The sequence below is a fragment of the Sciurus vulgaris genome (genome assembly GCF_902686455.1).
Source record: "Sciurus vulgaris genome assembly, chromosome: 1".
Classification (NCBI taxonomy): domain Eukaryota; kingdom Metazoa; phylum Chordata; class Mammalia; order Rodentia; family Sciuridae; genus Sciurus; species Sciurus vulgaris.
The window spans coordinates 115,328,889-115,355,452 of NC_136461.1; the positions used below are offsets into that span (position 1 = coordinate 115,328,889).

At 37.3% G+C, this 26,564-nt stretch overlaps 1 protein-coding gene across 1 annotated transcript in view; it reads right to left on the bottom strand.

Annotated features, from left to right (window-relative positions):
• The window catches only part of NUP210L (nucleoporin 210 like), a 130,660-nt gene that overhangs the window by 22,115 nt on the left and 81,981 nt on the right, over window positions 1-26,564 (bottom strand). Inside the window, exons 17-29 of the mRNA XM_079152687.1 lie at window positions 18,534-18,726; window positions 14,911-14,999; window positions 14,370-14,474; window positions 13,967-14,068; window positions 11,397-11,525; window positions 10,906-11,033; window positions 10,095-10,227; window positions 7,817-7,879; window positions 7,298-7,477; window positions 6,848-6,928; window positions 6,431-6,562; window positions 2,595-2,753; window positions 834-925 (exon numbers count right to left, since the gene is read on the bottom strand). Of these exons, the coding sequence (XP_079008813.1) occupies window positions 834-925; window positions 2,595-2,753; window positions 6,431-6,562; window positions 6,848-6,928; window positions 7,298-7,477; window positions 7,817-7,879; window positions 10,095-10,227; window positions 10,906-11,033; window positions 11,397-11,525; window positions 13,967-14,068; window positions 14,370-14,474; window positions 14,911-14,999; window positions 18,534-18,726 (1,586 nt within the window). The remainder of the gene's footprint in view (window positions 1-833; window positions 926-2,594; window positions 2,754-6,430; window positions 6,563-6,847; window positions 6,929-7,297; window positions 7,478-7,816; window positions 7,880-10,094; window positions 10,228-10,905; window positions 11,034-11,396; window positions 11,526-13,966; window positions 14,069-14,369; window positions 14,475-14,910; window positions 15,000-18,533; window positions 18,727-26,564) is intronic.

Sequence of the window (26,564 nt, forward strand, 5' to 3'; positions counted from 1 at the left end):
TAGGAAATAAATGAAACAAGTGGCAACTCTTGGCTACTTTCTCAGAGGGAAAGGAGTAAAAGAATCTAACCAGAACTACTGTTTGAGTCTGTACTAAAAGTCTGCTTTTGGATTATGCTTAGCTCTTTAAAAATCAAAACATTTATCATAAAAAATTATTTGACTAAAACAATTGAAAATAGGCATTCAAATACTTGTACATGAGTGTTCATAGTAGTACTATTCACAATAGTCAAAAAGTAAACATAACCTAAATGTCCATTAATGAGTAATTGGATAAACAAATGTTATGATATATTTACATAATGGAAAATTATTCAGTCATAGAAAGAAATAAGGTACTGATACATGCTATAGTGTGGATGAATCTCAAAACTATTATGCTAACTGAAAGAAGTCAACACAAAAATTTGCATGTTGTATGATTCTTTTTATATGAAATATCCAGAATAGTTTATACCATAAGGAAAGAAAGCAGTTTAATGGTTGTTTGGAACTTGGAGAAAGGGAGAATAGGCAGTGGTTGCTTAGTTAGTATGTCTCCTTTGGTGGTGATGAAAATGTTTTAGAAGTAGATAGAGGTGACAGTTGTATAATACTGTGAATGTACTTGAATGTACTGTGAATGTACTGTGAATGCCACTGGATTTAACACTTTATAAAGTGGTTAGCTTTTCTTTTTTTTTTTAATGTGAATTATTTCACTGCAACTAAAAAAATATTCAGAGGTTAAAACAAATCACCTGGAAGGCAAGGGTAGTTCTTTCCATGTGCAGTTTTTTACTAAAGATACTTAAAGATAGAACCTGGACCACCTTCTGCCTTTTCTTTACCTGTTGGTATGGAGTTTGAGCTGAGAATTCATAGGCATTAAAATCTGCTCAGGTTGGCACTCTGAAGAGAAAAGTTGGAGTTTTTCGAATACCTATAATGAGAAAATAATGTTTTCCTCATTTCTGGAAAAGACAAATTATGATCTTTACTCACATATGGACTTCAGTATAATCTCCAAGGGATTATATGCTAATGACAATTACAGCCCAGGCGCGGTGGCACACACCTATAATCCCAGCTACTCACGAGACTGAGGCAGAAGGATTCCAAGTTCAAAGCCAACCCTGGCAACTTGGAAAGACTGTCTCAAAATAAAAAAAATAAATAAAAAGAACTGGAAATGTGATGCAGAGGTAAGGTGCCCCTGGGTTTGATCCTCAGTAACACACACACACATACACACACACACACACACACACACACACACACTCTCAAGTCAGCAGTCTGCCCAACTTTAATTAATCTAGAATCTTCAAAAACACTCCTTTCTACAATGAACCAAACAATTTAAACATATCTTGGTATTCTAGAATAGACAACTAATATTAGCCCTGTTTCTGAGTGATGGATGACGCATATGGCAAAGTTTACTTACTGTATATCCTCTGAATTACTTAGGTAGAAAATAGCTTTGAAATTTCTAATTTTTTTTGTCTTTTTGTTTTTTTGGGGTACCAGGTTTTGAACTCAGGGACACTCAACTACTGAGTCACATCCCCAGCCCTATTTTGTATCTTATTTAGAGTCAGGGCCTCACTGAGTTGCTTAGTGCCTTGCTTTTGCTGAGGCTGGCATTGAACTTGAGGTCCTCTTGCCTCAGTCTCCTGAGCCACTGGGATTAAAGGCATGTGCCACAGTGCCTGGCTGAAATTTCTAATTTTAACTCTGGTAACCTGAAATAAGATTTGGGAACAAAGAACCTGTATTAAATCAACAAGAACTTATATAATATTAAGTTATCAAGGTCATTCGCTCCTTTCACAAAGGAAACCATCCAGTTTTTCCACTTCCTAGTAAAGTGTGCTTTCCTCATCCCTACATTGAATCATAGAACCAAAGCCAAAATAAAGAAAAATATTAAAAAAACCCTTCAAATTCGGAGGTAGAGAAATTTACCTATACAATGGTAATTTGTCTTCTGAATTCTAAAAGTAGGGTCATTTAACTTTTAGCCTGAGAGCGTGTGTAGCAACTATACTTTTACACCTTACCAGAAGTTAGTATTATATTTCTTTTTTTATTTGTGTCAGGGGGTGTACCAGAGATTGAACTCAGGGGCACTCAGCTACTGGGCCACATCCCAAGCCCTAATTTGTATTTTATTTGGACACAGAGTCTCACTGAGTGCTTGATGCCTCGCTTTTGCTGAGGCTGGCTTTGAACTGTCAATCCTCTTGCGTCAGCCTTCACAACTGCTGGAATTACATGCATGTGACACTGATCACAGCTTACTACTATAGTTCATTCTACCTGTGACTATATCTAAATGGCTATATTATAATATCTTTGCTGGAAACGAATCCCTCTCTAGTTGTTGTAGTGTTCCTAGTGTGGGAGTTGAAGGGAGTGTATGTGTTAAAATTTCTAATGTTAGGTCTCTATAGAAGCAATTAGCAGGAATAATAAGATGTAGAATCAGAAAATTGTTCCAGGGATCCTTATAGCAAATTTTCCATCCAGATTAAGCACTTATGGATGATAAGCGAATATAACTTTCTTCACTTGATATACAGAAACAAGATTTAGGTTTGAGTGCTTACCAGGATCTGAACTTCATCAGACAGTTCTGACAAATTTCCCTCAAACTGCCCAGAGGAACTGTTCACACAGTGAACAGTGACTTTGATACTGGTCCTGCCAGCTGCTTTCGTGTGGACAATCATGGCAAAGTTATTCTCTACTGGAAGCTGTAGGAAAACCTAGACAGTGAAGAAATAGATTAAGAAATATTCATAAGGGCCAAGGATGTAGCTTAGTGACAGACCACTTGCCTAGGCATGTGTGAGACCCTGGTTGTTTGATCCCCAGCACCAAAATAAAAAATAAATAAATAAAAAAGAGAGAGAAAGAAAAGGAAAAAAATGAATATTCATTCCTGAATAAATGTGCTCTTCCTTGTTAGCTATCTAGAAGAACTAGAGTACAAGAGCTTGTTTTCAGTTATTTTTTTGTCCTATTCCCAGCAGCATAGTCATCCCTAAGCATACCTCTGCATGCAGAGTTCAACTAATTCTGGAAAGCCTCCAAGATTCTTTCTTATGTCTCAAAGTCAGTTCATTGATAGGAGAATGGAAATGATGGCAGTGATTTCTAAAATGGGTTCAGACAACAGAACTTGAGATGGGAGAGAGGTGAGGTAATCTATTCATAGAACTCAAGGCAGTGGCAAGGAAGGATGAAATGAAAAAAGGGAGACTCCAATTTTAGATTAACAACGGTGGACCATACTGGGCGTGGTGGTATATGCTTGTAATCCTAGCAACTAAGGAAACTGAGACAGGGGGATCACAAATTCAAGGCCAGCCTCAGCAATTTAAAGAGGCCCTAAGCAACTTAGACCTGGTCTCAAAATAAAAAATAAGAAAAGGCTGGGGATGTGACTCAGTGGTTAAGTGCCCCTGGTACCAAAAAACAAAACAAATTGACCATCTCCTCACTTGGATACTCAACATTTCAGTCTAAACCAGATAAGAATAATTAGAACAGACAGATTTCTGGTAATAGGGAAGATACGACAAAACCAAGGCAAATTCATAGTGAAGCAGGCACTGGTCTACCTTCCCAACACTCATTTCATATCCTATCTCCCCTGCCTTCTTGCTGTCCAGAGCCCTCAAGATCTTCTTTCTAGAGCTCCAGATTTACAATAGAGTCCCAAGTTCCAAAATTACCTTTCCCTGTTCCCCAACACAAAAAGTCCCATTCCCATTGTGTAGATTTCAATCAGTTGCCTGAAAGAGAGCCTCATGTTAAAGAATGAGTGGTTTATAGTAATTTCATCCAAGTAAATCTCTTAAGTGTGGCATTTCCACAGGGTAAGAAATCTACCTTGTGGGTCATGGAGAGCTTGACCCATTTTATTACTTAATTTGCCTTGCTGGGTCTAAGGCAGGAAAAGTAAACATATATATGGCCCTCAATTTTTTCTTTTGCTAGAGAAAAGAGTGATGCCTCAGATGAGAAAATTGAAAGAAAGAAGTCGAATAGAAGGGGCTGGGGTTTTAGCTCAGTGGTAGAGCACGTGCCTAGCACATGTGAGGCACTGGGTTCTGTAAGCTTGGGTGGGCTTGGTGGCGGGACCAAATGTAAGTTCGGCGGGTCTTGGTGGGCACAGTTAGCAGCCAAATAAAATGGGACAGAAAGTGGCCAAAGCAAGCTTTATTGGAATTTGGCTCTCAGGCGAAATTCCCAGACCCCTGGGATATAGGGACTTGGAGAAAATTGCATGTGGCTCTGGCTGCCCAGGGTTTTTATAGACTAGGATGGGAGGGGGTCCTGTTGAGTGGCAGGTGGGTGTGAAGGGTCAGTGGAACTTTCCATCCACCTTGCTGCGAACTTTCTGGTCACCTTTGGCGGGCTGGTCTTTGTTCCAGCTGCTCAGCTTTGCCCGCTATAGTCACCTAATTTCTGACCTAACAGGAAATTTGCTGAATTGTACCCAACTCAGTATAATTCTATCCTTAAATTCCAAGTATAACCAGTATCTGAGAAGTTCCTGACAGATAGAAGATCCAACCACTATAGTTTCCTTAAATTTTAGATTTATTTATTTATTTATTTATTTATTTTTTTTTTATAGGTAAAAACAGACTTGTTTACAATTCCAGAGAAGTAGGATTGAGTATTTTCTTTACTACATGATCAGTATGTAGTGCACCCCTCCACATTCAACTCTTAAAAAACTAACTCTAGAAACAAGGGGAAAATTTTACTTTTAACAGGTTTACTAATTTTTGAGAAAATATATTTTTTTTTTTTTTTTTTTTTGTAGTTTTATTCTTTTTTTTTTTTATTGTAAACAAATGGGATACATGTTGTTTCTCTGTTTGTACATGGTGTAAAGGCATACCATTTGTGTAATCATAATAGATTTATTTTTAAAAAGATTATATATAGATGTTTTTACTTTTTCCAGATTTTTTTTTTTTTTTTTTTTTTTTTTGCTCTAGAAATATTCTCCTAATTCTAGCTCCTCTAGCCCCTCTGATTTCTCCCAAGGTTTAACTGTAATTTTTAATTCTTATTGACCATAAATTGTGACTTTATGGGAAGCTTGACCCAAACCTAAGTGGCTATCACTGTCTTCAGACTATCCTGAATGGGTTCTATCAAACTGATGATAAGGTAATAATCTTGTGAACAATGCTATAGCTGTTTAATACCAAAAAATCCTACTTAGCTTAGTTTCTTACCAATTTTTCTTTGTCTTTTTTAGGTTTCCATGTAGGTTTGATGCTATGTGCCTAAAAACATCAAAACTATTTTCAGAAACTGAAAGTTTTAAGTTACATTGCAGACTTCTCCTCAATGGCCATCCTGAGTTCATCCTTGGTTCTAGACACAACAGTTGCTGAACTGGGAGAAGCCAATACCACCAGATACCAAAGGGAACCATGGAAGGGCAGTTTAATTACTCACCCTTCTTAAATTTGCCATTGATGTAAGGGACCCTTCCAGAATCAGCTGCCAAACAGCCCCACAGCACCCATGTTGCCTAACATTCCGACTGCAGGAAATCCAGTGGGTGCAAGAAACTGCTTGACCATCTATAGCCCTCCATTTCCATCTTTCTTATTGTTGATGTCAACTGCCCACCATACAGTACAAACATGATTATGAATATAATTAAATGTATGTCTGAAAAAGTTAAAATATTATGTATCTAGCCAGGCGTGGGGAGTGCATGCCTATAATCCCAGCAGTTTGGGAGACTAAGGTAGGAGGACCTCGAGTTTAAAGCCAGCCTCAGTAAAAAGCAAGGTGCTAAGCAACTCAGTGAGACCCTGTCTCTAAATAAAATACAAAATAGGGCTGGGGATGTGGCTCAATGGCTGAGTATCCCTGAGTTCAATCCCCGGTCCTGTCAAAAAATTATGTATCTAAACTCTGTGAATATACTTTATATTCATGTGTTACTCATATAACAGTCATCTGCTCACAAGTACAACATTATTATAACATTATACAACAAATATGATATTATAGGAAAGACTGCTTTTTAGAGTTCTTTCCAGCCAAAAATATTAAAAATCATATAGAATTATCTGAGTACTCAAGTTTGGATTCTTCATATGATTTGAAGTTTTCCAGAGTTCAAAGAACAAGGAAAAGAAGTCATGATATTGTACAGTTAAGAAAGTTGAGTCAATCAGTCTAAAACGTATAATGAAATAAAACTAATTTAGCAGCCACATCCTGATGGTGCATGCAAGTTTGAGGCCAGTCTGGGCAATTTAGCAAGATTCTGTCTCAAAATAAATAAGGAAAGAAGAAGGGCTTGGGATATAGCTGAGTAATAGAGTGCTTGAAACCCTGGGTTTAATCCCTAGTACTGGAAAAAAGAAATCCTTAAGGTAATAAACAGATAAATTCATACCTCTGAATGCCTGGGCACTAGATCCAATACATCCCTTTTGCTCATGGACCAATGGAATGTGAGCCCAGGGCTGGCATTGCTGAAGGAGAAAGGGGTCTGGGTACTGGTCACTCCCATAACATAAACTGGCATCTGAAAAGAAAAGGTGTATTATGCTATATATCCTGCCCACCTGGAATTATCAGGGCCTTCTTCCCGCCCCCCCTGGTACTGGGGATTGAATCCAGGGATGCTTTACTACTGAGCTACACACCCCAGTCCTTTTTTGAGACCCGGTCTCCCTAAATTGCAGAGGCTGACCTCCAACTTTCAATTTTCCTGCTTAAGCATCCTGAATCTCTGGGATTACAAGTGTATGCCACCATGCCTAGCCCATGTGATGTTATCCAGAATAATGAATACAGTTATCATACTGACCTCAGTAGCTGTGATGAGTCTAGTTGCAGCTGCAAGGATCCTAACAGCCCTTAGCTGAACAACTTCAATCTGCACTTCATCCTGCTCAACAGGATAGAGAGTAAGCTTAGGTTAAAAGGAAATTTCTGTGGGGTGGACAGAGATGCTTATGATAACTAGTTTGTTGTGTTGTTTTTGGCATTCAACAAAAAATTTGATACCATAGAGATGTTTGGTTTTGTTCTTTAAAGAATTCTTTAAGGATAGGGATCATGTTTTACAATAATACCAAGTACTCTGTGGGTTTTCCACTAAAGATTATGTTTTCCATGCCTGGTTAAGAGAGTAGCAGGGGAGGGGGAATAAAAGAATTTTCCTGGATTACTGACACCCTCCTCATCACTGTCCACAAACCCCTGATATGGTTCACAAATGAAAGGGTAGAAGCAAAGCACAGCAAATAACTCATACCTGGGAGAACACAATGACTTTGCCAGTATCTTCATTTACTGTCTGGATGGTACCATGGACCACAGCTGTGCCAACCACTTTCCCTGTAACTTGCCCCCTCCTATTAACAACAGCCACAGTCTGATTATTGATGGAGAAGTGAATGATAGATTGGGGCTGAGGACCACCTTCAGACATTACCTGGAATTTAAACACACCAGTGAATGCCTGGAATGTGGATGAAAAATCACATCTTTTTCCCCAACATCTTGTCCAAGCAACTTGACTTTATTTTCCCCCTCTTCCTGAACAGCATATCCCACATAAACCAAATGCAGAAGATATGGAAGTGCTGTAAATGATCCAAGGATTCTAAGCAAAAGTTTATACATGAACATCATGGGTCAGGGAAAACTCACTTTCTTCTTTATCAGACCCAGGTGAACTTGGTTAGGAGTATACAAACGAAGGCTGATAGGAAGAGAGGTATATGTGTGTAAAGGAGAAATGATAAATCTTATTTTCTGCCTTTAAGATCACCTGCATCATATTAGTTGGAATGAGTGTCATTTTCTCTGGAACAAGTCTGAATGGAGGAAATACCTTGAAAGAGAAAACCAAAAGGACAACAATGACTAGAGTCAGTTTCATAACAAATGATTGATTTTATTCATTTTTGTTGTTGTTGTTTTCTTTCAGTACTAGGGATTGAACTCAGGGATGCGCTATCATTGAGCTACCTCTTCAGTCTTTTTTGTTTTTGTTGTTGTTTTTGGTGTTGGGGACTGAACCCAGGGGTGCTGAACCAATGAGCCACATTCTCAGTCCTTTTTATTTTTTGAGACAGGGTCTTGATAGGTTGCTTAAGGTCTCACTAAGTTGCTGAGGCTGGCCTAGAATTTGTGATCCTCCTGCCTCAGCCTCCCCAGTTACTGGGATTACAGGCATATGTTATAATATCCAACATGTATTTTAATTTTATTTACAAAAAAATTTTTTAGTCAGGCATGATGGCCACATGCCTGTGATCCTAGTGACTCAGGAGGCTGAGGCAGGAAGATTGCAAGTTCAAAACCAGCCTTAGCAATTTAGCAAGGCCCTAAACAACTTAGTGGGACCCTGTTTCAAAATGAAATGTAAAAAGGGCTGGGGATGTGGCTCAGTGGTTAATTATCCCTGGGTTCAATTCCCAGTACCAAAAGAAAAAAAAATTGAATCTCTTAAATAAGTTATTACATATTCACTAACTGCAGTAAAATTCACCATTAAAATTATGTTTACAATTGGGCTGAGGATATAGCTCAGCATAGAGTATTTACTAGCATGCATGAAGCCATGGGTTCACAAGGGTGTTCAGTGATAAAGCAACCCAAGATCAATCATCAGTACCAAAAAAAAAAAAAATTAAAAAGTTAGTTGTAAACACCTTTTTTCTTTTTGTGGTGCTAGGCATTGAACCCAGGGACATTTTACCACTGGGTTACATTCACAACCCTTTTTATTTATTTATGTATTTATTTATTTATTTTTGGTACCAGGGATTGAACCCAGAGTACTTAACCACTCAGCTACATCCCCAGACCTTTTTATTTATTTATTTATTTTTTGAGACAGGGTCTCACTGAGTTGCTTAGGGCCTTGCTAGGTTACTGAGGCTGGCTTTGAACTTAAGTCCTCCTGCCTCACCCTCCAGAGCTGCTGGGATTACAGGCCTGTGCCACCACAACTGGCCTTATTATTGTTATTGAGACAGGGTCTCCCGAAATTGCTTACGGTCTCACTAAGTTGCTGAGGCTGGCCATGAACTTGCTACACTCCTGTGTACCATCATGCCTGGACTTTCTTTTTTGAACATGTAAAAAACTAGAGAGGACATTAAAATAAACTCTCAGGGAACTAATTATCCAGATTCAACAATTATCAATCTATGGCCAACAATTATTTTTTAATGACATAAGAAAACACTTTTGATACAAAATTATGATGAAAAAAGCAGTATGATTTATTTGTATTAAAATATGCATAGATACTGGGCAGGTGGTGAATGTCTCTAATCTCAGAAATTTGGGAGTCTGAGGCAGGATAATTGCAAGTTTGAGGCTAGTGTCTGCAATGGAAAGGCCTGAGGATGTTCAATTCCTAGAACAACAAAAATAGCAAGCAAAGGGTAAGAGTCATACATGGTGGCATGTCGTTGTTATAGTAACAGTAACTTCGGAGACTGAGGCAGGAGGATTACTTGAGCTCAGGAATTGGAAGCCAACCCAAGCAACCTAGCAAGACTCTGTCTCAAAAGAAAAAAGTTAAAAAAAGAAGGAAGAAAGAAAGAAAGGAAGAAAGAAAGGGGGAAAATGATAATAATGATGATGTGTAGGGGAAAAATTTGATGGAAATTTTATTTTTTTTATTTTTATTTTTTGAGGTACTGGGAAATGAACCCTGGGGCACTTTGACACTGAGTTACACCCACAGCCCTTTTTAAAAATTTGAGACAGGGTCTAAATTGCCAAGACTGGCCTCAAACTTGTGATTCTCCTGCCTCAGCCTCCCAAGTCACTGGGATGATAGGCATGTGTCATAGCACCTGGCTTCATTCTGTCTTTATGCTTCTTTGTGCATGCCAAAATTTTTACAGGAACCATATTACTTTTATACAGAAAAACAAAAGCCAAAAACATACTACATGTTGTGTAAGAATTAGACAACTATGTTTTTTTTTTTAAGTTAAATGATTTTCAACTTGTGCAAACTAAAAAGAAAAAGATAAGCAAAGCTAAATAAGATGAAGTACAAATTTCGGATGAGATCATTTCCTTACTTCAATTTGTCGAGGGGCCGATGTGAATTTTCTCCCCATCTTGTCTCTGGCAACAGCCACAAGTGTGGTTTGCCCAATAGTGACAGCCCGAACTATATAATTTTCAGAGTATTCGTCCTGTTCCTCCATTAGTCTGCAAAGACCCATGTGTTTTTAGGTGAGAAAGATTTGTTTTTGAAAGTGACCAGTGATGTGTCTTTCTAAGGTTTAACATTTTTTGCTCATTTTAACTCTGGTTATAGTGAACTGCCAGAAAATAAATTTCTAGAGTCAAGACATATTTCATGGCAATGACAGGAAGCTCCTGAGGGGCAAAAATTTTGTTCTAAGGATGCAAAGGTAGGACAATATAGATTGGGAAAATTGTAAATGTGAAATCACCCTGGAGGTTTCATGTTTTTTTCCTTTCTCAGAGGAGTACACCAGTATCTACTTCCCAACAGATTTTTTTTTTTTTTTTTTTTTTTTTTTTTTTTTTTTTTTGGTGGTCCTGCGGATGGAACCTTAATAAAAATTTGAAGATCCTTTAGCCCAAAGCACTCCCAAAAGATATCATCCAAGGAGAAGTTTTAGAAAATGAACATATTAATGATACACATGATTTTACCCCCCACACAAGATATCTAAGTACACTGAATAGGTATTTTGTAGAAAGCAGAATATGAGAAGAGAATATGGTCTGAAAGGCACTGTAACAAAAAGGATAGGAGAAAATGTGAAATAACTTAAGGGGCAGCTGACCAGGCTACCAGGAGGGAGATTCTCATGATATCAAGCATTAAGGAGAGAGAAATATTGAAATGGTACTCACGTCAGGGTGACAATGGCAGATGCCAACTGTAATTTGAGCTCCATGTTTCTGAAATATTTGTTTAGGAATGGGCGTTTGGAAGAGTCAAGAACTCTCACAGTCACCAACACAGTTTTGCCTATCTCAACCTAGTAGTTTTAAAGAAAAAAAACAAAAAATAAAACAAGTAGATTGTAGTGTGGTGTCCTATCCACCAAGGAGAATCTAACTCTTTGAGGTGGCAGACTTTTGTGTTCATGCCAAATGTTACTGGTCAGGCTTTGATCAAACAAACCTAATCTTCGTGTACTATTTTAAGTCGTAATTGAACACTCTCCCTTCATCTCCATTATGTTTAATGTTGGAATGTTGTTCTTTAAGGGCAGATATTTCCATTAACTTATCAAAAGTCCTGGTGTACACACAGTAGTTTAGCAGAGACTATATTAAGTGATGTTGGGGAGTAAGGTTGAAACTTGCTTCATTTCTGAGATAAAGCAAACATCTCTCACCTTATCTATCAGATCAAGTTCCAGTTCTTGTATGTCTGATACCTGGAGGTGGGCTGTTGCTGGACCCAAGAAAGCCAAGCACAGATCATAGACCTCCAAGGTGAGAAATCCAGGATGTACTGGAACTAACTAGGTGAAAGAAGATGTTAGATGGATAAAGAAGCAAACATAGTCCAGGCATAATCATAGCAACTGCTTTCACCCAAAGATAAAAATACACCTTACTTCCTTTGAGATTGGAGTTCTCAGAGATCAGGTTATATGTTTCAGGCATAGTACTGAAACATACCTTTAATACGTTTCAGTTCAGGTAAAATATGTACCTTAGCAAATATTAGCTGATAAATAGCAGAGTTGGAGTTGATTGAATTTAAGCAGGATCCAACATACATATCCCACTTCTCTTCTTCTTCTTATTTATTTATTTATTTATATTTATTTTTGGGGTGCTGGGGATCAAACCCAGGGCCTTGTGCTTACAAGGCAAGCACTCTACCAACTGAGCTATCTCCCCAGCCCCTTATTATTTATTTTTGATACTGCGGGTTGAACCCAGGTGCTTTTACCACTAAGTTATGTTCCCAGCTCTATTTATTTATTTATTTATTTATTTTTGGTCCCAGGGATTGAACCCAGGAGCACTCAACCACTGAGCCACATCCTCAACCCTTTTAATATTGTATTTTGAGACAGGGTCTCGCTAAGTTGCTGAGCCTGGCTTTGAATTCACGATCCTCCTGCCTCATCCTCCCAAATTGCTGGGATTAAAGGTGTGCACCACCCTGCCTGGCTCTTTTTATTTTTATTTTTTAGGTGCTGGGGATTGAACCCAGGGCCTTGTGCATGCAAGGCAAGCACTCTACCAACTGAGCTACATCCCCAGCCCCTCCTTTTATTTTTTAAGACAAGGTCTTACAAAGTTGCTGAACATCTCACTAAGTTGCTCAGGCTGACTTCAAACTTGTGATCCTCCTGTCTTAGCCTCCCAAGTCACTGTGGTTATAGCCATGCACCACAGCACCCAGCTTGTTTCCCACTTCCTAATTATGGACAGGGAAAAGATTTCATGAAGAAAATCAAGTCCATACATGCTACAGTCACCATTGAAGAAGAACGTAGTGGCCAGCTGACAGTTTTTTTCCTCCTTGTACCTCAGATCCTTGCACACAGCATGTTTTTCACATTCTGGGTCTGCACCTAGTGCCTCAGTCTTTCTTTTGTGAAACTAATACTATGACTAAGGTAAGTTATATTTCTTTGCACATATATCTTTATATATATATATGTGTGTGTGTGTGTGTGTGTGTTCAACATAAAGTGTCAATTTTATTACTGTCAATTAAAAGCAAATTCTTTGGCATACTGACTAGGGAGTCAATTTAATATTTTGAATCTTCACATTCTGCTGAAAACAACATTTACTCTGCTTATAAAGTCAATACTACATTTAAATGTCTACTCAGTTATGTACATTGAAACTGATAAAAATGAACCTTTGTTTAATGAAAATCTTTGAACTAGATTGTGGGGAGCAGTGACTTGCCTTAGGATCTCTGACTGTCTTGCAGCAGAAGCCTGTGCCTGTGCTGGGAACTTCCTGTGCAAAGGTGCAGATCAAGATTGCCCAGTTACTATGGTAACACCCTGCTTAAAGAGGTTTCATGCAAGGCACAGGAGTATCAGTCTTGACCCTGAGTTCAGACACCAACTGCCAGGGGTAGAGAATTATGAGTGCAAAAAGATAATAATAATTGGTTGCCAGTACTTCATCCTTCAAGAGTACCTGCTTGGGCTGGGGATATAGCTCAGTTGGTAGAGTGCTTGCCTCACAAGCACAATGCCCTGGGTTCAATCCTCAGCACTGCAAAAAAATAAAAGACTGCCTGCTTTTAAAAAGAAATTTTTTTTTTTTTTTTTTTTTTTGTGGTACTGGGAATCAAACCTATGGCCTTGTGCTTGCAAGGCAAGCACTTTACCGACTGAGCTATCTCCCCAGTCCCCCAAAAAAGTTTTATAGTCATAGATGGACAGCATGTCTTTATTTGTTTATGTGGTGCTAAGGATCGAACCCAGTATTTCACATGTGGTTAGGCAAACATTCTGCCACTAAGCTATAGCCCCAGCCCAAGGCTGCTTGCTTTAAAGAAACTTTCTCACAGAAAATCCTTTTGATGATAAAACCTATACAATAACATGCTGAGCTAGCTCTGGGCCATTGTTCCTCCATCAGAGGACAGTGTCCCACACAGTGTTCCTCCCTGTGTGTCTGTTTGTCTTTTCTAATTTCTCATCACCCCTTGCTGGTTTCTGAATTAACAGCTGTGCAGGTCATGGCCCTAGATGTCTTTCATAACTAAATTCAACCAGAAGAAAAAACTGCCCAGTACTGTAGTTAGCTGTAGAAATAAACGCCCTCCTTTTTGGTTGAAGAATCTATGTAGGTTAACCATGGAAAGAGAAACAAATGTTACTTTTGTAACGAGCATTAAACCTATAATATTTTTCCAATTTTTCTCCTAAGAGAGATCTTTGGTCTGAGCTCATCAATCTAGAATATTTCTACAACTCACCTGTACAGAACTTTCTGCTTCCATATAAGTGATGGTGACAATATCCAGCTCACTGCTGTTGACTAAAAAATAACCAGATCCCTCCACAAGGCTAAATATTTCCTATGGAGAAATCAGACAAACAACATTCTATTCTCTTCAGTTTACAAATGACTCAAAGGAAAACATTAAAAATTTTTTAAAATTTTTTTAATTAAAAGATTAAGGTCAAAGATCAAAAGAAAAAATGACTGTTAAAGTATAATTGTTAAGGATATTACAATTAATCACTATAATTTTGATAAATGTATGTGTGTGTTTCAGTGATTCTGAACACATAAGTGAGCTTTTTAAACTGTTATACTATAATTAATAACCTTCCCTCCAATACCATCCCACTACATTAGACCCATAAAGCTTCTACCTTCACATGAGGGTGGTTATAGATGGTGGCATTCTCCGGCAATACAGTTACATCATCGACCAGGAGCAGCTCCACAGCTGCAGATCTAGGCAAGTTGGAAATTTCCTAGCAATGTAATAAAAATCACAAAGGAAAATATAAACTTTTAATGCCTCAGTTTAGTGAGAGAAAATTCTAGTACTCACTCAAGTGCCAAAGATAACAGAATCACAGAGGCGCACAGTTCTCAGATTTACATCAGTTACAAACAACTTTTAAGGAAGAAACTTAAATTTCAATCATTTAATCTATATTTCTCTCTTACTTTATTTTATTTTTGTACCAGGGATTGAACCCAGAGGTGCATAATCACTGAGCCATGTCCCCAATCCTTTTTATTTTGAGACAGTGTCTCACTGAGTTGCTCAGGACCTTGCTAAGTTGCTGAGGTTGTCTTTGAACTTGTAATTCTCTTACCTTAGCCTCTCCAACCACTGGGATTATAGGTGTGTGCCACTGTGCCCAGCTAATTTATATTTCTAATACCACAATCTCCACTCACCTTTGGGCTTTTCTTCTCTGAATAGCCCACGAAATTGACTCCAATGAGTACAGTCCCTTTTATCTGATGTACTTTAAGGATCTGATGACCTGGAAACATGCAGAATAACCCTCTGAGAAACAATAACACTAGAACACAAAAGTGCCAAATCGTATTTTATTTCAGGGGCAAAAAATACTGAATGGGGAAATACATAAGTTTTTGTGCTGACCTGCCACTGTATTCCTATATAACCCTGAGCAACCAATTTATCTTCAGTTCCTTTATTAAATGAGGAACTGAGCAAGGCAAAATATAAAATTCTTTCAGCTGTGATGGTCTATGAGTCAAAAAATAGGCTGAAAAGTAGTGTATGGAAATTTTTGTTCAATTTACAAATGAGAGTGACAAGGGATATTCATTTTACTCTTCTAAACTGTTCTTTTTATGTAAATGTCATTGTTGCTCACTCAAAAATTTTAAATGGCTAAGCTTTATTACATTAGTTCAGACTTTTTAAACTAGTATGTCAAGGCTATAATCTAATCCTGCTTTAATAATTCATTTGCCTTTTTTTTTTTTCAGCACTGGGAATTAAACCTAGGGCTTTTACACTAGGCAAGTTCTCTACCACTAAGTTACATGCCCACCCCTCTTTTCCTTTTTTAACTTAGCAAACATGAATCTGCCACTTCAGTCAGATCAATTCTTTTTTTTTTAATTTTTGTTTTTAGTTGTAGATGGACTTAATAATACCTTTATTTAATTTATTTATTTTTATGTGATGCTGAGTATCAAACCCAGTGCCTCACACTTGCTAGGTATTCACTCTACCACAGAGCTATAACCCCAGCCCTAGATCAATTCTTATAGCCTTAACACATAATGATCATGCCTAAATCTCCGAAGAATTTCCTCATTATACTATATTCATTCATTCTACAAAGATTTATCAAAGGCCTATTATGCGCTAGCTACTATGCTAGGTAATTAGGATATATAACTGCGGAAGAAAATATAAGGCTTGCTTTTAAAGAAACCCAGTTTAAGTGAGGGGTGACTTAGAGTAAGCCAATCACTATGATGCAGTATGAGTGTTATTATACAAGCATATAGAGAACACATAGGTAGATTAAATAAGGGTACAAAGAAGAAATATTTACTGGAAATTGGAGATTTCAGAAGGACAGAAGATTCCTAAATTCTCTAGAGATAGGTTTCCAGTAAAAACGCAAGAAAAGCATGTTCTAAGGAAAATGAAAAAACGACATATGCAAAGGAAGAGGCACAAAGCTTGTCATGGTTAAGGATCTAAAATTCAGTGTAAGAAAATGTAGGATATGTGTGAACAAAAAGAGTTGAAGTCAAAAAATAAGAAGGGATTGGTATGTTAACCTATAGCATTTGAATTTTATCCTGAAAGATACAGGAAGTCCCAGAGACAATATAATGACAGAATAGTCAGTGGTTTAGAGTATGGGCTTTGATGTCATAGAAGCTATTGCTTCACCTATTTACCATTGTAATCTTAGGTCTTAAAACTTCCTGGTAGAGGGGCTGGGGAGATAGCTCAGTCAGTAGAGTGCTTGCCTTATAAGCATAAGGCCCTGGGTTCGATACCCAGCACAAAAAACAAAAAAACTTCCTAATAGAGTAAAAACTAAATAAGTGTTTGATAAATGAGTAAGTTAACAAAACAGGGATGATAATGCTAATCTGCCCCCGTTTACATGGGAGAATTTCTTGAGGAAAATGTATATAAAGGACTTAGTGCAGTACCCAACTTGTCTTGAGAGTTCAGTAAATAGTAACCCAAAAGTTTTTTAAGCAGGGCATGGTGGCACATGCCTGTAAGCCCAGCAGTTGAGGAGGCTGAGGCAGGAAGATTGAAAATTCAAAGCCAGTCTCAGCAATTTAGGGAGACCCTGTCTCTTAAAAAAAAAAAAAAAAAAAATTTTTTTAAGGGCTGGGGATGTGGCTCTAGGTTCAATCGCCAGTATAAAAAAAAAAGATTTTTGTTTTTTTTTCAGAGAAACATTTGGATTTGTATTTCAGAATGATCAATGTGGACATTAATGTGGAGAACAGACTAGAGAACAGTAGAGACATGATAAGAAGTTAGGAGGCTGCTGTGATAATGCAGGATAGAAGTGATGAGGACTTTATTAATGATGGAGTTGGAAAGGAAGGGATGAAACAAAAAATATTTAGAAGGTAACACTAATGGTACTTGTGATTAATTAGCACAGGGTATAAAAGGAACATCTCTTCTTCTTCTTTCTTGTAGTGCTGGGGATTGAGCCCAGAGCCTTGTGCTTGCAAGGCAGACACTCTACCAACTGAGCTATATTCCCAGCCAAAGTATGACTCTTCTTTACCACTTTTTACACTAATTGCATCATGCCACTGGTCTTAGTATTATGTTGACATGTTTTCTAGCTAAGCTATTAAACTTGTGTAAATTTGGGTATAAGCTTTTTATGCGTAGGGAATGGATTAAATCTTATTTCTTCTTTTTTAGATTCCCTATGCCACTACATCGTTCTACCATCCACTCAAATGCTCATGTCAAAAACCTAAGTTACCTTTTGAACTACTTTCTTCTTAACCGTTGGGATTTGTTTGTGGTAGATTGTTATATTAATGATCAACAATGATTCACTCCTATTGGTATTCATACCTTTGTTCAGTCCTTACCCACCTTGACTCCAGTTTTGGCCAGGTGACTTGCTTTAAGTGAAGGAACATCAGCAAATGTGCTCAAATAGAGGCTTGATGAGTGGTAGCACAGACAGGCTTGTTACCTTCTTACAATCTCATTTAACGCCTCTCCTCCCCTTCTCTGTCTCTCTTGTCTTTTTTTTTTTTTTTTTCCCGGTACCAGGGATGGAACCCAGGGCCCTTAACCACTGAGTCACATCCCCAGCCCTTTTAATTTTTTTGTTTTGAGGGTCTTGCTAAATTGCTTAGGGCCTTGATAAGTTGCTGAGGCTGGCTTTAAACTTGCAATCCTCCTGCCTCAGCCTCCCAAGCTGCTAGGATTACAGGTGTGCACCACTGTGCCTGCTCTTCAGCTAATTCTTCATATTTCCTTTTCCTGCCACCCATTTCAGGTCTCAGTGTAAATATTGTTTTCTCAAAGAAGGCTTCTCTGTTTTAACTAGGTCGGGTCCCCCATTAGAAGATCTAAAGGCTTCCTATATTTGCCCTTCAAAATGGCTAACAGTTATAATGTTTAAAAAGTCTGGCTTCCCCATTAAACTTTATCTATGAGGGCAGTGGCCATTTCTGCCTATTCACTATTATAACTCTAGTGTTTGGCAAAGGGTCCTAAACCTGGTAGCCATTCAATTACTATTTGCTAATAAATAAATAATATTTCCATAATGTTAGGCAAATAATAAGCAATCACCACATTTTAAAATTAATTTACTTTTATCTCCTTATGAGAAATGTTAGGCCCTAGACCTTAGCTTCACACATAAGGAAATCTACCTGTAGGTTTTCTAAAATAATACAAAGATCGAAGATGAAAGATGATATATAATAAAATTGAAAATAAAACCCTCACCTGTAAGGAAATACTTAGTGTGAACAATTTAGCAGGAAAAGCATAAGAAAGGATTCATAAATGTTCACAATACCATGTAACCGGGTCTGCCCACTGCCATCATCTTTGGCTACCATCTCCATTGACTTATAATCTTCAAAATGGGCTAGGGTCTCATTGGAAGATTTCCATTCTAGCATTAGTGAACTGAAATTATCAAACTTTCTCCTGTGTTGATCAAACACTGCCAGTTCCAGAACTGTGTCCCTCAGGCTTGATACAGGAATCTGCATTAAAATTAAAAAATAATGAAAAAACAAAAGCTAGGGATCATGTTCCTTTCATCTTTTTTTTTTGGTGGTGCTGGGGATTGAACCCAGGGCCTTGGGGCAAGCACTTTATCACTCAGCTACAGTGCTACAGTACCCAGGTCCTCATCTTTCTACTTTGACATTCTACTAATCTATGGATAGTTTGAAAGAACAGTGTAATAATACCTATAAAAAGTCCGCTTATATTCATCAATTCTTTTCTTTTCTTTTTGGTACTGGGACTGAAGTCATTAAGCCTCATCCCCAGATCTTTTAATTTATTGTTTTTGAAATAGGGTCTCTAAGTTGTTGAGTCTGGCCTCAAACTTGTGATCCTCCTGCCTTGGCTTCCTGAGTTGCTGGGATTATAGGTGTGCACCAACACACTTGGCTTGATTAACTAATTCTTAACATTTAATTATATTAACTTTTTCTTTCTCACTCTTCTTCCTTAATTTCCATGTATGGGGAGGAAAGCTATTTTGTTTTGTTTTTTGAGTATGTGGGCATCTTGGCACTTTACCCCTAAATATTTTAGTATGAATTTCCTTAGAGAAAACATTGTGCTATGTAAGAGTAAAAATATTACCATATGCAAGAATATTAACATTAATTCAGTGTATCAAATTTATAGTTAACATTTCAGTTTCCCAAAATGTCCCCTAAAATGCCAATTAATTTTGTTGTTTAGTTTTGATCTAGAAGTTAATCAAGGTGTACATATTATGTTTGTTTTTTTCTCTCTTTTTTAATTTTTTTTGTGCTGAGGGTGGAACCTAGGGACTCACACATGCTAGGCAAACACTCAACCACTGAACTAAATCCTCATTCCTGGTTGTTTATCTCTTTAGTTTCTTTTAATGTAGAAGAGTCACATCTGCTGGGCATGGTGGTGCATGCTTGTAATCCCAGTGGCTTGGGAGCCTGGGGCAAGAGGATCATGAGTGCAAAGTCAGCCTCAGCATCTTAGTGAGGCCCCATCTCAAAATAAAATATAAAAAAGGGCTGGGTATGTGGCTCAGTGGTTAAGGGCCCCTGTGGTGCAAAAAAAAAAAAAAAAAAAGAAGAAGAAGAAGCATGAGGAGGAGGAGGAAGAGAAGACGAGGACACATCTGCCTTTTTTGGGTGTTTTTCGTGACACTGAATTCTATGGAGTCTAGCCCAGTTTTTTTGTTGAATGTCCTATATTTTTAATGTTGAATTTCTTTGGTTGTTTTCTCATGATTATATTCAGTTTAAATTTTGTGGCTGGGGGTGTGGATCAGTGGCAGAATACATACTTAGCATGTGTGAGGTCCTGGACTCAATTCCCAGAACAAGTAGAAAAAATTTATTATTATTACAATTATTTAACAAAATCACTTCATATGTGATTTATACTTATTACATTATGCTAGGAAGTGCATTCAGTGTTATACTGGAGCTTGCTCACAGGCAAGCTGATTATTAGTACCTCTTTACAACTCTGAGAATGGTGATGCCATATTCATAACTTGAAATTGATGGGAGTATGAACATCATAGAAACTGGAAAATATTACAGATCAGGTCTGTTAAACATTCATCAGCACACCAGTACACATAATATCATATTATTGTTCTATTAGTAATAACAAATTCGATCATCTGCTAAAGGTGGTATTTGCTGCTAGAGATCTCTCTAGTATAAAAGTGCAGTTTCCCCTCTTTGTGATGGTACTTTGAAATTTTGAGAATATTCCATTTCCCAATAAGTTTAACCTACTAATTTTAACATTCATTGATAACCTTTGCCAGGGCCAATTATTACAATTAGTTTACAAAAAGACAAATGTCTAATTCCATGATTCCTTTTACATAAGCTGTCATTTCTCTGGCAAAGAGCATTCTTTTTTTCTTCTTCTTCCTTCCCTTCCTTCTTCCCATCCTTGATTTGTTTCTCCCTCCCTTTTTTCTTTCCTTGTATTTCTCTCTTGTAATTTTTATTTTATTTTTTATTTTTTTGTGATTTTACTATTATTATTTTTTGGCAGTGTTTGATCCTGAGTCAAGCTCATACTAGGCAAGCACTCTAGTGAGCTATATTCTGGTCCTTCCCTTATTATAATTTTAACCATCATGGATTTTATTTTTAACTTGATATTTTTGTCATTATTATTATTATTATTTTATTTTGGGGGTACTGGGGATTGAAATCAGGGGCACTAGACCACTGAGTCACATCCCCAGTCCTTTTTTGTATATTATTTAGAGTCAGGGTCTCACTAGGTTGCTTAGTGCCTTGCTTTTGCTGAGGCTGGCTTTGAATTTGTGATCCTCCCGCGTCAGCCTCCCGAGCCGCTGGGATTACAGACATGCGCCACCGTGCCCGGCTCATTATTATTTTGATGCTCAAACTGTCTACAGTTTGGTTAGCAAGAGCCTCTTCATGCCATTTTTTTTTTTTTTTTTTTTTTTTTGAGAAAATACCATTAGTCTTTGAGAAAATCCTTGCTTCCTAACAGAAGTTGTTTGGGGCTCATGTTGTACTTTCTTTATTGAGCTGGAATCAGTTTTTTCTCCAAAGTGCTCTGATTTCCTTAAATGAGGAATAATATTTAGAAACCAAAATGTTCATCGATACTGGGGAATAGCCCTTTTCAGTGTACAGAGATAAGAAATAGAATCTGTTAAAAAAGATCATGGGTTATATAGATGTTTTAAAACATGACTTACAAACTCTCATCCCTGAGGATGCCCCAAACATTGGATTTACTAGTCAAAAACTTTCTTTTCTTTGTATCAGGGACTGAACCCAGGAACACTTAACCACTGAGCCATATCCCAGTCCCCCCACCTTTTTTTTTTTTTAACTTTTTATTTTGAGACAGGGCCTTGCTAAATTACTGAAACTGGCTTTGGACTTGCCATCCTCCTGCCTCAGGCTCCAGAGCTGCTGGTACTACATGCATGCGCCATTATGCCCAGCTGTAGTCAAAGACTACTTTTTTTTATACTGGGGATTGAACCCAGGGACACTCAAACACTGAGCTAGTCCTTTTTATATTTTATTTAGATACAGAGTCTCGCTAGTTTCTTAGGGCCTCAATAAGTTGCTTAGAACCTCACTTAATTGGCTGAGGTTGGCTTTCAAATCACAATCCTCCTGCCTCAGCTTCCTGAGCTGCAGGGATTATAGGTGTGTGCCACCACACGTGGTAAGTAAAAAACTTTTAATTAACTATCTTATTCAAAGAACTAAAGGAATCCATGTTTAAATAACTAATAGAAATATAAGAATGATTGTCTCTTCTTATTCAGAATATCACTAAAGGAACAGAAGTTATAAAAAAGAACCAAAAAAAGTTTCTGAAGTTGAAAAGTACAATAACTGGAATGAAATATTCACTAGAAAAATTCTTTCTTTCCTTCCTTCCTTTCTGTACCAGGGATTGAACCCAGGGGTACTTAACCTCTGGGCCAAATTCGTAGTTCTTTTTATTTTTTTTATTTTGAGACAGGGTCTTGCTAAATTGTTTAGGGCCTTGCTAAATTGCTGAGGCTGGTCTTGAACTTGTGATCCTCCTGCCTCAGTCTCCCAAGTTGCTGGGATGATAGGTGTGCACCACGGTGCCCAGCCTCACTGGACAAATTCATTAGCAGATTTGAGCAGTCAGAAGAAAGACTCAGAGAACTTGCATACAGGTCAATTGAGACTATCCAGTTTGATGAACAGAAAAGAAAAAAGAATGAAGAAAAATCAATAAGCATCTGAGACCTGTAGGGCATTATCCTTTGTCTCAATGTGCAAAATGGGAGTGCTAGAAAAAGAAATAACAGAAAAAGAGGAAGGATGAATATTTGAAGAAATAATGGTTGAAAATTTAACAAACTGATGAATAACACCAAACATTCAAGGAGCTCAAAGAAGCTAGTACACGAATTGGAAAAAAAAAAAAACCTCAAGAATTTCCTTGCATAGTAAATTCCAAGAGATCCATATCTAGACATATCATAGTCTGTCCAAAGTCAAAGACACAAACGGAATTGTAAAGGCAGAAAGAGAAAAGGGATTCAATATTTATATGGGATCTTTCATGGAATTAACAGTTAATCTCTCATCAGAAATCATGAAGGACAGAAGATAGTAAGAGGACATATTCAAAGTGACAAAAGAAAAAGACTGCCAATCAAGAGTTCTTTTTTCCAGTATGGGGGATCAAAACTAGGGCCTTGTGCATACTAGGCAAGTACTCTACCACTGAGTTACATCCTAGGCCCCAACCAACAATTCTATATGAGCACAACAATGGAAAAATTAAAACATTCTTCTAGCTAATAAAAATGTAAAGAATTTTTTGCTAGCAGAACTGCTCTATAAGAAATGAAAAGGGAGTTGGACATGGTGGCACATGCCTGTAATCCCAGTGGCTTGGGAGGCTGAGGCAACAGGATTGCAAGTTTGAGGCCAGCCTCATCAATTTAGCAAGGACCTAAGCTGTATTAAAAGAAAAAATAAAAAGGGCTGGGTTGTGCTCCTGGTTTCAATCCCCGATACCAAAAAAAAAAAAAAAAAAAAAAAAAAGAAGAAGAAGAAGAAGAATTAAAAAGAGAGAAGAAATGAGTTTTTGTTTGTAATTATTTTTTCTCCTAATTTAAAAGACAAATGTATAAAACAATAATTCTAAAGCTGTTTGGTGGGCATATGATATATAAATATGTAATCCATATGACAATAACAGCATGAAAAGAGGGGGAGGAATAAATTGACTATACAGGAGTGGAAGTTTTACACATACTGAAATTAAGTTGCTCTTATTCCAAACTAGACTGTTTAAGATTAATATGTTAATTGTAATCCTCAGGGAAACAACTGAAAAATTAACACAAAATAATATAGCTTCCTAAGCTGGCACTCAACAAGGAGAAGGTCATATTCAGTTTAAGTAGGAAGACTGTAAAGGCCAAAGTCAAGAAACTAGTCAGACTTGAGTCTAGCATCCCTCAGGTTCTTCTCCCGGCCTCCCTCTGCCCTGCCCTCAGGCTCTTCTTGAGTTGGAGAGGAACTTGGAACTCTAGGTTCAGCTAAGGAAGCTCAACATAACAGCAGTCAAGGAAAATGAAGTTGGTGATGGTCAACAACTGGGTTATCTTTGTTCTCATTTCTCAACTGAAATCTTTCCAGGAAGTCTAAATCTAGCTAGTACATGAATTGGAGAAAAAACTCAGCAGGAAGCACATTATCTATTTCTCTTTCTCAAAAGATAATTCTGCCTAAACTAACTCAAAAAAAGTCATAAGCATATAATAGGCACAAATGTCCCAGGAGCTGCATTCTGACAGTTGTGATTGATATGATGTTTGAGGACTTGGTCTCCTCAAATGAAATTATGGGCAAGACAATCTGAGTAAGGCTGGATGGCAGCCAGTTCATAAAGGTTTATTTGGACAAAGCACAGCAGAACAATGTAGAGCATGAGGTTGAAACATTTTGCTGGTGTGTTATAAGAAGCTCACAGGACAAGGATATTAATTTTGAATTCCCACAGTTTTAGTTGTAAACAAACTTGACTAAATAAAATATCATTCACACAAAAAAATTATACTAAAAAAGAACAAGAAAGTTAAAATGGTACACTGTAAAATATCTAACACAAAAGGAGTATGAAATGGAGAAATAGAGGAACAAAATAGATATATGACAGAGAAAACAAGTAGCAAAATGGCAGACATAACTCCTACCTTATCAGGAATTGTACTAAATGTAAGTAAGTTACACATGCCGATAAAAAGGCAGAGATTAGCCTAATGGATATAAAGTATGATTCAGTTATATGCTGTCTACAAGAGAAAAATACAGGTTAAAAGTACAAGGTTGGGAAAAATGATATATTTTGCAAACAGTAACTAAAAAAAGAGGTGGAATATTTATATTAATATCAGAAAAGTAGACTTTAAGACAAAAAATGTTTCTAGAGAAAAAGAAGGATATTTTATAATGATAAAACAAACTTGTATAACTGAGTAGTTTTTGTCTTCAGTTCCTGTTTGGTAATTACTAAACACGGGTTTTCTTGAGCAACAGGATTGTATTTATTACTCATGGTGGGCCTCTTGGATCACACCTAAGTTTATGCTAATGATGACTCAGGATGAAGGCTGATCAGATCAGAAAGAATAATCATGTGATTAGAAGGATGGTGCTTTGAGCCAGGTAATATCAGCCCAATCTCCAGAGAGAGAAGGTGGTTTGGAGATTGAGTACAGCCACATAGACATGATCTAATCAATCATGCTTATATAATAGAAATCCAATAAAAACAGTGGTCACCAAAGCTTGGTGGAACTTCTTGATTGTGAATACATTGATACCTTCAACCTGATATATAGTCTCACCAGATCCTAATTTGATGGGTAGAGGGCACAGAAGATTCAGGTCTAGGACCTTTTCAGACCTCTCCCATGTTGATTCAGCTTCATTTCCTTGATAATAAAACTGTAACTGTGAATCATTCTTTTGTTGTTGTAGTTTCTTGGTGCTGAGGATTGAAATCTAGTGCCTTGAGCATGCCAAAACACTCTAGAACTGAACTACATCCCTAGCCCCTCTGTGAGTAATTTTAATGAATCATCAAACCTGTTTGTCAGGAGTTAAGGTGGCCTATGAACCCCTCAAGTTGTGGCCATTGTCTGAAGTGAGAGCAATCTTGCTGGGGACTGTGCTCTTAAAACTGTGGAGCCTGAGCTAACTCTGCATAGTTAGTGTCAGAATTGCATTGTAGTATCACAAAAGGGTCAATCTATTAAAAATGTGTAACACTTATAAATGTACATACTTATGTAATTAACAAGCGTCCAAAAGTACCTGAAGCAAAAAGTGATAAAACTGAAGGAAGAAATAGAGAAAAAGAGGAAGAATGAATATTTGAAGAAATAATGGCTGAAAACAAACTGATGAAAAACACTCAACATTCAAGAAGCTCAAAGAACTTCTGAAACAGTAAATTTAACAAGATCCACATCTAGGCATGTCATATCTATCCATTAACGGACAGGAGATCGAAAGACTTAAACAGCACTGTAAACCATCTGAACTTATCAGATATCTGTTATTTGCAAGAACAGCAGGATAGTATTTTGTTTTTGTTTTGTTTTGGTACTGAAGATTGAAAGGGCTAGCCACATTCCTGCCCCCCACCCCCACCCCCTTTTTTTTTTTTTTTTTGGCAATGCTGGGGATTGAACCCAGGTCCTTGTGCTTGTGAGGCAAGCACTATACCAACTGAGCTATATCCCCAGCCCCCTAGCCGTTTTTAAAAAATATTGAAAGACAAAATTGGCAGATTGGATTAGAAAACAAGGCCCAACCACATGTTGTTTGCAAGAAGCACACTTCACTAGCAAAAACATTTACAGATTGAAAGGAGAAAAAATGATATTCCATGCAAATGGAGTCCAAAAGCAAGCAGAATTATCTATTCTTATATTCAACAAGGCAGACCTCAAGCCAAAATTAATCAGAAGAGACAAAGAAGGTCACTATGTATTGGTAAAGGGAATAATCCAACAAGAAGATATAATGATTGTAAATATTTATTCTCCAAATGTAAGTGTACCCAATTTCATTAAAAAACAACCACTTGACAGAAAGGGGCAGATAGGCCCCAGTTCAATAACAATGGGTGACTTCAAAATACCACTCTTACTAATAGATCATACAGACGTAAAATCAATAAAGATACTACAGAGTTAAACTATACTTTAGATCAAAATGTACTTAATAGATTTCTAAGTAATATTTTAACCAACAAAAGCCAAATACATTTTTTTTAGCTGTTCATGGAACTTTCTCCAAAA